This window comes from Pan troglodytes, chromosome 4 (assembly GCF_028858775.2).
Source record: "Pan troglodytes isolate AG18354 chromosome 4, NHGRI_mPanTro3-v2.0_pri, whole genome shotgun sequence".
Lineage (NCBI taxonomy): Eukaryota > Metazoa > Chordata > Mammalia > Primates > Hominidae > Pan > Pan troglodytes.
The window spans coordinates 35421479-35434360 of NC_072402.2; the positions used below are offsets into that span (position 1 = coordinate 35421479).

General features: G+C 39.4%; 1 protein-coding gene and 1 long non-coding RNA gene across 3 annotated transcripts in view; one reads left to right on the forward strand and one right to left on the reverse strand.

The window, feature by feature from the left end:
• DHFR (dihydrofolate reductase) overlaps positions 1-12146 on the forward strand; it is a 28408-nt gene extending 16262 nt beyond the window's left edge. The window contains exons 4-7 of one of the 2 annotated variants that reach the window (XM_009448936.5): positions 339-465; positions 4378-4493; positions 9208-9334; positions 9435-12146. In XM_009448936.5, the coding sequence (XP_009447211.1) occupies positions 339-465; positions 4378-4493; positions 9208-9286 (322 nt within the window). In that variant the 3' untranslated portion in view covers positions 9287-9334; positions 9435-12146. The remainder of the gene's footprint in view (positions 1-338; positions 466-4377; positions 4494-9207; positions 9335-9434) is intronic. The other variant, XR_008547941.2, reaches the window with a different exon arrangement.
• LOC129143950 (uncharacterized) overlaps positions 1-12882 on the reverse strand; it is a 30247-nt gene that overhangs the window by 10001 nt on the left and 7364 nt on the right. The window lies entirely within an intron of this gene.

Sequence of the window (12882 nt, forward strand, 5' to 3'; positions counted from 1 at the left end):
AAAGATATAGAATATTACCTATCACCCCCAGAAAGTTCTCTCCTGCCCTGTCCAAGTTAATCTTTATCCCACCCCTCCAGAAATAACTACTATTCTGATGTTTTTCCACCAGAGATATCACAAGATATCACATGGTTTTATGATTCATTGTGAACCACAGATGTACAAATGTAGGTTAAATTATTGGTCAGAGGCCATACTGATGTTAAGTGCTTTTTGTTGAAAGGATTCATATTTATGATGATTTTAGTTCTATAGTCACTGCTTCTTAGTCAGATTATTTGACTAGTATGGATGGATTTTACAAACATTTTGTGGAATTCTTTTTTTAACCTTAGGGAACCTCCACAAGGAGCTCATTTTCTTTCCAGAAGTCTAGATGATGCCTTAAAACTTACTGAACAACCAGAATTAGCAAGTAAAGTAGACATGGTCTGGATAGTTGGTGGCAGTTCTGTTTATAAGGTAAGTGTAGTTGTTGGTAAATAAAAACAAATGTTCTATTCTACTTTCTTTCAGCTTCCTTGCCATTTAAAGGAAGTGGAAGAAACAGGTATAACTCATTGTCTGAACCTTTAAAAAATTAAGCCATGAGTATAGGAAGCAGCACATTATCTGTACTGTAAATTACTTGTTGTTAGTTCAAATTATTTGTTGTTTGATACTATACAAACTAAACAGAAATGCAAAAATAAATATTTTAGTCTGTATCAGCCTTTTTTATTTATTCATTTATTTTTGAGACAGGGTCTTGCTTTGTCACCCAGGCTAGCGTGCAGTGGCACTGTCTCACTGTAGCCTCGAGCTCCAAGGCCCAAGCAATCCTCCCACCTTTCCTCCCAAGTAGCTGGGATTATAGGCACACACCATCGTGCCTGGCTAATTTTTGTATATTTTGTAGAGTCAGGATTTTGCCATGTTGCCCAGGCCGGTCTCAAACTCCTGGGTTCAGGCAATTGACCTCCCAATGTGCTGGGATTACAGGCGTGAACCACCACACCCAGCCTATTTATCTTTTTAATTGGCAAATAATTGTATATATATATATATATATATATATATATATAATGTACAACATGTTGTTTTGAAATGTGTATACGTTGTAGAATGGCTAAATGGAGCTAATTAACATGTGTTACCCACTTATTTTATGTGGTAAGAACACTTAAAGTCTACTCTCTTAGCAATTTTCAAGAATACATTTGTTACTAACTAAAATAATAGATGTTGTACAATAGATCTCTTGAACTTACTCCTCCTACGTAACTGAAATTTTGTATCCTGTGACCAACATCTCCCCAATACCAGTCTACTTTCAAATCAAAGAATAATTGATGTTTCCAATTTAAAATCCATTCCAAATCTTTTCCTGAGAATTGTACTTGCATTGCACTGGTTTCTACTCCCTGAATGTACCCTAGATACACTGAGTTATGCCTTTGTCTTTCAGGATGAATATATCTCTTACTGAGAAAGGGTTGGGGCTCTCAGTTGATATACACTAACTAGATGTATATGAATTTATTACAAGCAGAAAACTTCTTCAACCAATTTTTTTTTGTTTTGTTTTTGTTTTTTTGAGACGGAGTCTCACTCTGTCAAGACTCGGTCGCCCAGGCTGGAGTGCAGTGACACGATCTTCGGCTCACTGCAAGCTCCACCTGCCGGATTGATGCCATTCTCCTGCCTCAGCCTCCTGAGTAGCTGGGACTACAGGCGCATGCCACCACACCTGGCTAATTTTTTAGTATTTTTAGTAGAGACGGGGTTTCACTGTGTTAGCCAGGATGGTCTCAATCTCCTGACCTGCTGATCCACGCACCTCAGCCTCCCAAAGTGTTGGGATTACAGGCGTGACCCACTGCGCCCGGCCAATATACCTCTTTTTTAATACCAAATGACTTCCAGCTTTAAAATTTTTGAGGATAACAAATAGAATTCTTTGCCTTTTAAAACACCAATGAAAAATTAACATTTATGAGGAGGAAGAAAAATCTAGTTTCTGCCATGTGGGTGGTCTTGTGGTAAGATATATACAGTGAAATTATTTTAGAAAGAAGAGGTAGGCCGATGCCTGTAATCCCAGCACTTTGGGAGGCCAAGGCGGGTGGATTGCTTGAGGTCAGGATCTAAAAACCAGCTTGGCCAAGATGGTGAAACTCCATCTCTCCTAAAAATACAAAAATTAGTTGTGTGTGGGCGCGGGCCCCTGTAGTCCCAGCTACTTGGGAGGCTGAGGTGGGAAAATCACTTGAACATGGGGGGCAGAGGTTGCAGTAAGCTGAGATCATGCCACTGCACTCCAGCCTGGGTAACAGAGTGAGACTCTGTCTCAAAAAAAAAAAAAAAAACAAACTCTCAGTTTCTTGGGCTCCTGTTTCTAGAACCTCTTATTTTCCCCATTTGTAATAGAAGAAAAGGGACATTTTTTCTTGATATTTTTATCCAAGTATGAATTTCTTCTAAGAAAACAAGTTATTTATTTTGTTCAGTGCCTACCACACTTTGAATGATTCATTACCATAGTCACTTGAAAATGTATTCTTTAAGCAATATAAGTACGTAAATGCCTTTATATAATATGATAAATCTACATATAGATAAATAGGAAGTAGAACCTTCGAATGGTATTTTTACACCTGCCTCACATCACAACAGCTTGTAGATATCATATTCAGGCTTATCTTCTATGGGCCAAATCGGACCTCCCAGCCTATTTTTGTAAAGAAAGTTTCAGTGGAACACAGCCCCACCCATTCATTCAGTTCTGTCTGTGGCCTGCAAAGGTAGGAAACCCTATGGCCCTCAGAGCCTAAAATATTTACCATCACTCCCTTTACAGAAGGTTTGCCTTGTATAATCAACTTTTTTTTTTTTTTTTTTTTTTTTTGAGACGGAGTTTCGCAATTTTTGCCCAGGCTGGAGTGCAATGGCGCAGTCTTGGCTCACCGCAACCTCCGTCTCCCGGGTTCAAGTGATTCTCCTGCCTCAGCCTCCCGAGTAGCTGGGATTACAGGTATGCGCCACCACGCCCAGCTAATTTTGTATTTTTAGTAGAGACGGAGTTTCTCCATGTTGGTCGGGCAGGTCTCAAACTCCTGACTTCAGGTGATCCACCTGCCTCGGCCTCCCAAAGTGCTGGGATTATAGGCATGAGCCATTGCACCCGGCTTATAATCAACTTTAATGTAGAACTTCACCACCACAGTCAATCTGATAATCCAGACAGCTCCTAAGTGACTAAGGGGCAGGTAACATAGACAGCATGTGCAGGACAAAGGGATAATTCACGCCCTAGGCAGGACAGAGCAGAATGGCTCAAGATTTCTTCACACTACTTAGAACAGCATGTCATTTAAATCTTATGAACTATTTCTGGAATTTTCCAGTTAATATTTTCAGACCACAGTTGACCACAGATAACAAACTGGAAAGTGAAACTGCAGATAAGGGGGGAGTCTGCATTCCACTTTTTAAATTTTTGGTACGGTAAGAATTAGTAGAGCATCTATTTGGTTGTAGCAAAGATAATAAATGATTTAATATAAAATTATATATTGAAAATAAAAAGTGAAATTTGTTCTGTACCCTTATTTGGAATTTTAAAAATAAACACTTGGATTTGTTGTGTGTGTGTGTGTGTGTGTGTGTGTGTGTGTGTGTGTGTGTGTATTTTTCTTTTCTATAAACTATCTGAGATCAAGAATTACTGCTTTCTTAGAATTGCAATTAAGACATACTTTTTATGAATGAAAATTTTAATACACTCATTCTAGGGCAACTTTTTCTGTAGAAATTATCAACCATATTTTAGGCAGTAGTTAGAAAAGTCATGTACAATATAAAGCCAAATGTTAATACAATTGTTAGCACCAAGAAGCAGAAAAATTATCTACTAGCATTGTAATTATCTTCTGAGAATTGGAAGCATTACGAAATTTTATGTATATGTATTAAGTATGCTCGGGGTTTTCCATAGTCAAGGTCTCATTAAATTGTACTATCTTATTCATACATGTTTATGGAAATTTTTCTATGGAGAGCAACTAGATAATTTGGGGCTCTTAACTCTAAACAGCCAAAGGGAAAACAATAAAAGAGAATGCTTAAATTAAAAAGTTCTTGTAAGCAAACTGGAGGCCAGACTATATTTAAACTCAGTCTCTCATAATTATTGATAATGGTTAGTGTCATTCTGAATATAACTAAGGCATACTTTGCAGCACCCCAGATGAAAGAATAGTATATTTCAATAATATGCTTTGGCAGCACCAAGCATATTTTTAATACCTAGTATAAACTTAACTAAACATAAATCTTAGAGTTTCTTTGTCTTTTGACACACATTAAGAAAACTGATGTTGTTTCATTTCAAAGGAAGCCATGAATCACCCAGGCCATCTTAAACTATTTGTGACAAGGATCATGCAAGACTTTGAAAGTGACACGTTTTTTCCAGAAATTGATTTGGAGAAATATAAACTTCTGCCAGAGTAAGTATAAGGTTATTAATTAGTCTGAAGCACTTTGGATTTCCTGCTTAAGACTATAGAAAATAACATGTCTTTTCAGACTACAAATTGGGTTCACTGTGTACTGCTAGGATGATGGGTACACCAAAATCTCACAGATCACTACTAAAGAACTTACTCATGTAACCAAATACAACCTGTTCCCCAAAAACCTATGGAAATAATAAATTAAAAAAAAAAAAAAAAGCTTGGCACAGTGACTCATGCCTGTAATCCCAGCACTTTGGGAGGTCGAGGGGGGGGGCAGATCACCTGCGGTCAGGAGTTCAAGACCAGCCTGGCCAACATGGTGAAACCCCGTCTCTACTAAAAATACAACAAATTAGCTGGGCGTGGTGGTGCATGCCTGTAATCCCAGCTACTTTGGAGGCTCAGGCAGGAGAACTGCTTGTTCCTGGGAGGCAGAGGTCGTAGTAAGCCAAGATCACGCCATTGCACTCCAGCCTGGGCGACAGAGCAAGACCGTCTCAAAAATAAACAAACAAAAATATTAAGTATTTTAACCCCTGAGCATGTGATGTCTTTCCCCTTGTTTAGGTCCTATTTCGTTCAGCGATGTTTTATACCTTTCAGTGTTAATTTCATTCTTATGTATTCTATTCCTTTTGATGCTATTGTAAATGGTATTTTCTTTAGTTTCAGACTGTTTATTGCTAGTTACAGAAATGCAGATGATTTTTGTTTATTGATCTTGTATCTTGCAACCTTGCTGAACTCATTTAGTAATTCTGTCAATGGATTCCTTAGGATTTTCTCTATACAGTATAATGTCATCTGCAAATATAGGTTTACTTCTTCCTTTTTAATCTGGATTTTTTCTTTGCCTAATTGCCGTGGCTAGACCTGCCAGTACAGTGTTGACTAAAAGATAGCAAGAGCAGACTTACTTATCTTGCTCCTAATCTTAGAGGGGAAGCTTTTCTCTCTCATCAAGTGCGATTTAAGCTGTGAGTGCCTTTATCACATTGAGGAAGATCCCTTCTGTTTCCAGTTTATTTAGTATTTTTTATCATGAGAGTATTATATATTTTGTGACATGCTTTTTCTGAGTCTATTGAGATGATCATGTGTTTTTTGTCTTTTATACTAATATTTTAATGTACTATTAATATGGTATATCACATTGATTTTCATGTTAAACTAATGTTTCTGGGATAAATTCTACTTGGTAATGGTATATAATCCTTTTTATATGTTACTGGGCTTAGGTTGCTAGTATTTTGTTGAAGATTTTTGCATTATATTCAGAAAGGATGATTTATAGTTTTTTTTTGTTTTAATGCCTTCCCCTGGTTTTGTTATCAGGATAAAAGTGACCTCATAGAGTGAGTTAGGAGATGTTCTCTTCCCTTCTGTTTTTTTGAAAGAGTTCGTGACAGATTGTTAGTACTTCTTAAATGTCTTAGAAAATTTTAATAGTGAATCGATTGAGATAGGAATACGGAAATTTCTCCAAAGTGGAGATTCTAAACAAGGCTATGGGAGAAAGCAAAAAACTCCTCCATTGCAACATTTGATGGTCATTTGTACTTTCAGGCATGTACTAACATAACATCATAACAGCCTCTTTAATGGAATGGAGGGAATTCTCTAACGGGAGACCTAGAGTAAGTCAGTCCTTCATTCTATGGAGAAAAAGGAAACCTGTGAAGATAAAGTGAATATACTTTGTCCCTGGAAAACTAACATTGCTCAGTTCTGGAGCGGCTTTCTCTCCAGATCTCTGTGCACTGGGGAACTTAGATTTGCTTTCTACTGTCCAAATATAAACTTTGGTCATTCTCCACCTCCCCTATCCCTTTCCCCACAGCTACTCACTTAGTTTAAGTCCCGTTGTCTCTATCAGTTAACCTCTTGTGGTTATATAGGTTTCTGTTCAAACATAAAGTCTTTTATTAACACCATTCTTCCTGATTTAAAAAATAAACAGACTAATATAGTGAAATACAGATGAAAGAGAGAACTTGTGAGGCAAGAAGAGAATAAAATTAGAATGTGGAAGGAGCCACAAGTGATGGGAGCCAGAGCAGACGGTCATATTAATAAAGTAAGGTGGTTTTACTTTGTGTCTGCCGTCATCTCTGTAGGTCATTGTGCAGTCGATTTTTCAACAGCACTGTGCCAGCCTATCCTCTAGGGCTCTGCTCTCATTCATCTTGCCTGGAAGAAATCTTTCTCAGACTATTTCACACTAGACCCCAACCAAACCAGCAGGCCCAGATATTTTATATTGGCAGTTTTCTACTTAATGAGCCCCAAACAGGCTTTTACTTCTAGTTAACAATCTTCTGTGTGACCACATAGTCAAAGAGAAGACAGATTAAAAGAGGCCTGTGGAGGCAGTAGTTGGCTCCAGAGCTGGGACAGATGCCCCTTATCAGTGGACACCTTGAAGTAGGTTTTGGATGGGCTGATGTTTCTTCTTCTGACCCTAAAACTTCCTGTCAGGATGCTGGCATACTCGTCCACATGACTCGGATATCCCTTTGCTCCTGAGCCTGTGCTTCCTGTAGAGTCTTGATTTTAATTGTATTTTGGTTTTTTGGTATATTTTTTGTTTTTGAGATGGAGTCTTGCTCCGTTGCCCAGGCTGGAATGCAGTGGCATGATCTTGGCTCATTGCAACCTCCACCTCCCAGGTTCAGCGATTCTCCTGCCTCAGCCTCCCAAGTAGCTGGGATTACAGGCACGTGCCACCATGCCCAGCTAATTTTTGTATTTTTAGTAGAGACAGGGTTTCACCATGTTGGCCAGGCTTGTCTCGAACTCCTGACCTCAGATGATCTGCCCGCCTTGGCCTCAGCCTCCCAGAGTTCTGGGATTGGAGGCGTGAGCCACCGCACATGGCCCAAAAACTTCTTGATATGTTGCTTTTGTCTTATGAACTGACAATCTTGACACTTGAGAATTTTGCACAAAAAATGTATGTAGATGTTACTTTTCATGACTCATTCCAGAGAGACTAAAATTATAATAGAAAATGGTTAATAGAAACATTGCTTCTTCCCCTGAAATATAAATTATTCCAGAAAGTATCTTTTTCTTTTCCCTATAATTTTGTTACATTGTATCTCTGTGTTTTTTTTTTTTACCAAAAATGCATAATCTCTAATTAGTCAGCAAAGGTTAATGTCTATTATTACTCAGCAATGTATTGAATATCATGAGACTTAAAAGTTTACTGTGTTGTCCCTGCCTACAATGAGTTTAAAAAATAGAGAAACGAGGCAGGCGGATCACGAGGTCAGGAGATCGAGAACATCCTGGCTAACACGGTGAAACCCCGTCTCTACTAAAAATACAAAAAATTAGCTGGGCGTGGTGGCGGGTACCTGTAGTCCCAGCTACTCGGGAGGCTGAGGCAGGAGAATGGCATGAACCCGGGAGGCGGAGCTTGCAGTGAGCCGAGATTGCACCACTGAACTCTAGCCTGGGCTACAGAGCGAGACTCCGTCTCAAAAAAAAAAAAAAGAGAGAGAAATGAAACAAACCAATAATACTAGTAGGCACCATTTATAGAACACTTGATGTGTTAGGCACAATGCTACATTCTTTTTTGGTTTTGGGGGATGGGGGCGGAGTCCTGCTCTGTCACTGAAGCTGGAGTGCAATGGCGCCATCTTGGCTCACTGCAACCTCTGCCTCCCAGGTTCAAGCAATTATCCTGCCTCAGCCTCCTGAGTAGCTGGGATTACAGGCACCCGCCACCATGCCCGGGTAATTTTTGTATTTTTATTAGAGACAAGGTTTCCCCATGTTGGCCAGGCTGGTCTCGAACTCCTGACCTCAAGTGATCCACTCACCTTGGCCTTCCAAAGTGCTGGGATTACAGGCGTGAGCCACTGCACCTGGCCAACAATGCTACATTTTTTACAAGGATGAAGACTTTATTGACAGCCAGGCTCAGAGGCATGTCACACAGCAGAACCAGAGTGAAGGACAGTCTGATTCAAGCAGGCGTTCCTGACCACCTGGAGCATACTGGGGTGCAGCCTGCATAGTACTGAAGAAGTAACCAAAGATTGGGGTTCATTGGAGGCTGGAATGGTCAGAAGATTCCTCAGTGGAGAAGCTGGCTTTGGATGGGAAGCTGGAGAGAACACAGGCTTAAGTGAGAGTTAGGGAACAGGAATAGCAGATCCTAATAAAGGAATTACAATCTGCCACACATTGTGGAATTAGAGCAGTGTGGTCTCCATCAGTCAAACAGAAGCAGAGAACCTGTCACTGTCCAGGGCACATAATTTCAGTTAGTGTTCTAAACAGCTTCAGATTGTATTTTTGTCTTTTGCTTACACAAGAAATGTGATACCAAATGTAAGTCTTGCAAAAAGTTCTTAAGAAATTTCCTATTAGCTGGGTGATAGAGTGGAAAGATACAAGGGAAACTGCTGACTGGTTTTTGAGAGAATGAGGAATCCAAAGGTAACAAAAAAGGAGAAATTACACTTTTTGTTTTCTAACTTTCTATATAGTTTACAGTTTTTTTCTTACCATTTGCATATGTAGTATATTGGCATGATATTTATCCAACTTGACAGTGGCTTACCATTGTGAGGAAAAAAGAAGGGAAACCTTTTATTTGCTTTATGCACTATTGATGCATTTAAACTGAGAATCAGGGAAGCTATGTTTTTAATGGACACATAATTTAATTATATATTTTTTCTTACAGATACCCAGGTGTTCTCTCTGATGTCCAGGAGGAGAAAGGCATTAAGTACAAATTTGAAGTATATGAGAAGAATGATTAATATGAAGGTGTTTTCTGGTTTAAGTTGTTCCCCCTCCCTCTGAAAAAAGTATGTATTTTTACATTAGAAAAGGTCTTTTGTTGACTTTAGATCTATAATTATTTCTAAGCAACTTGTTTTTATTCCCCACTACTCTTGTCTCTATCAGATACCATTTATGAGACATTCTTGCTATAACTAAGTGCTTCTCCAAGACCCCAACTGAGTCCCCAGCACCTGCTACAGTGAGCTGCCATTCCACACCCATCACATGTGGCACTCCTGCCAGTCCTTGACATTGTCGGGCTTTTCACATGTTGGTAACATTTATTAAAGATGAAGATCCACATACCCTTCAACTGAGCAGTTTCACTAGTGGAAATACCAAAAGCTTCCTACGTGTATTTCCAGAGGTTTGTAGATAAATGTTGCCGCCTTGTTTGTAACAGTGAAAAATTGAAAACAACCTGGAAGTCCAGTGATGGGAAAATGAGTATGTTTCTGTCTTAGATTGGGGAACCCAAAGCAGATTCCAAGACTGAAATTTCAGTGAAAGCAGTTTATTTGCTAGGTCATACCAGAAATCATCAATTGAGGTATGGAGAAACTGAACTGAGAAGGTAAGAAAAGCAATTTAAAGTCAGCGAGCAGGTTCTTATCGGTAACAAGCTCCCTACTGCTGAGATACAGGGAAATGGAGGGGAGAAAGCTGGAGTATTGATCCCGCCCCCCTCCTTGGTTGTCAGCTCCCTGTCCTGTGTGTGGGCGGAACATACTCTAGCTGCTCTATAGCAAGTCCCAGGTGTTTGCAGTAAGAAGCTGCTGGCATGCACGGGAACAGTGAATGCCAAACACTTAAAGCAATTCGATGTTTAAGTATGTAAGTTCTTTTTTTTTAGACAGCGTTTCGCTCTTGTTGCCCAGGCTAGCATGCAATGGTGTGACCTCGGCTTACTGCAACCTCCGCCTTCCCAGATTCAAGCGATTCTCCTGCCTCAGGCTCCCAAGTAGCTAGGACCAGGCGTGTGCCACCACGCCCAGCTAATTTTTGTATTTTGTATTTTTAGTAGAGATGGGGTTTCACCATGTTGGTTAGGCTAGTCTCAAACTCGTGACCGCAAGCGATTCACCCACCTCAGCCTCCCAAAGTGCTGGGATTACCGGCTTGAGCCACCACACCCGGCACATCTTCATTCTTTTTATGTAGTAAAAAGTATAAGGCCACACATGGTTTATTTGAAGTATTTTATAATTTAAAAAAATACAGAAGCAGGAAAACCAATTCTAAGTTCAAGTGAGGGATGATGGTTGCTTGAACCAAAGGGTTGCATGTAGTAAGAAATTGTGATTTAAGATATATTTTAAAGTTATAAGTAGCAGGATATTCTGATGGAGTTTGACTTTGGTTTTGGGCCCAAGGAGTTTCAGATGCCTTTGAGAAATGAATGAAGTAGAGAGAAAATAAAAGAAAAACTAGCCAGGCACAGTGGCTCACACCTGTAATCCCAGTGCTTTGGGAGGCTAAGGCAGGCAGATCACTTGAGACCAGCTTGGGCAACATGGCAAAGCCCCATCTCTACAAAAAACACAAAAATTAGCTGGGCATTGTGGCGCACACCTGTATTCCCATCTACTCAGGAAGCTGAGATGGAAGAATTAATTGAGCCCACGAGTTCAAGGCTGCAGTGAGTCGTGATTGTGCCACTGCACTCCAGCCGGGGTGACAGAAGAGACCTTGTCTCGAAAAGGAATCTGAAAACAATGGAACCATGCCTTCAGAATTCTAGAAAGTTATTTTCAACTGATAAATCTATATTCACCCAAATAATCAAGGGTGAAGGTAAAATAATACATTTTTAGACAAGCAAAGACTCAGGGGTTACCTCCATGTACCCTTTTTAGGGATGCTGTTGGAGAAAATACTCCAGCAAAATGAAGGAGTACACAAACCAGAGAATGACATGAATCCAGCAAATAGGATCCAACACAGGCAATATTCCAGCTATGGAGCTAGCTTTAAAAAGGAACAGTAAAAATATTAATCGGTTAGCTGGGTGGAATGGCCCATGCCTGTAGTCCCAGCTACTCAGGAGGCTCAGCAGCAGGACAACTTGAGCCCAAGAGTTCCAGACCAGCCTGGCCACCTTAGTGAGATCCCTTCTCTTAAAAATAATAACTTATTGCCAGATTTGGGGCATTTGGAAAGAAGTTCATTGAAGATAAAGCAAAAGTAAAAAAAAAAAAAAAACAAGGGGAAAGGGTTGGTTAGGCAATCATTCTAGGGCAGAAAGAAGTACAGGATAGGAAGAGCATAATACACTGTTTTTCTCAACAAGGAGCAATATGTACACAGTCATAATGATGTGACTGCTTAGCCCCTAAATATGGTAACTACTCTGGGACAATATGGGAGGAAAAGTGAAGATTGTGATGGTGTAAGAGCTAAATCCTCATCTGTCATATCCAGAAATCACTATATAATATATAATAATGAAATGACTAAGTAGTTATGTGAGGAAAAAAACAGAAGACATTGCTAAAAGAGTTAAAAGTCATTGCTCTGGAGAATTAGGAGGGATGGGGCAGGGGACTGTTAGGATGCATTATAAACTGAAAAGCCTTTTTAAAATTTTATGTATTAATATATGCATTCACTTAAAAAACTAAAAAAAATAATAATAATTTGGAAAAACCCATGAAGGTAACTAACGGAAGGAAAAACTAAGAATGAAAAGTATTTGCCTCTGGAAAGAACAACTGGCAGGACTGTTGTTTTCATTGTAAGACTTTTGGAACCATTTAATTGTACTTAACCATTTTCATCTATTATTTCTTTAATAAGAACAATTCCATCTTAATAAAGAGTTACACTTGTTCATAAGTGCTGGCCTCCTGTTGTTCTTTGTACACCCCACACAAAATTTCAAAGAAACTTTGATGGCAATATATCTCCATGGTCAGCTTAAAAATAGAGAAAGGAAAACAGAATTAGCCAAGAGTCACACAAAACAAAGATCAGTTGTTAGGAAACAATCAAAATCAAGTCTCACTTTTTCCAGATTGGCTTATGGAACAGCACTGTAAGGTGATAACTTGGGGCAAACATGTAAATAATAAAACATATGTTTTAAATATTCAGGTTAGCACATTTTAGGTTTCTGTGAGATTAAAATTGTGTGTGACATACCCGCTTCCTTAAAGGCAATGTTTCTGAAAATGTTGTACCTGCTATTCCTGAATCAGGGATGGGTCCCAGAATCTGCCTTTTAAACATCTCAGATAATCTGAAGCCTGCTTAAGTTTGTAAGGCACTGCTTTTGCACTCTAAGGAAGAAAAAAACAAGTTTTAATTCCCGTCTCTAGAACATCTCAGTGAAGCAAAACAGGAAAGCAAATTATAAGTTAGTATATGTAAGATTTCAGAAGGCAAAGTTGTAAAGATTAGATTTCCTCAGCCTGGGAACATGGCAAAACCACGTCTCTACAAAAAATACCAAAAAAATTAGCTGCGTATGGTGGTGTGTGCCTGTAGGCCCAGCTACTTGGGAGGCTGAGGTAGGAGGATCACTTGAGCCCAGGAGGTGGAGGCTGCAGTAAACCAAAATCGTGTCATCACT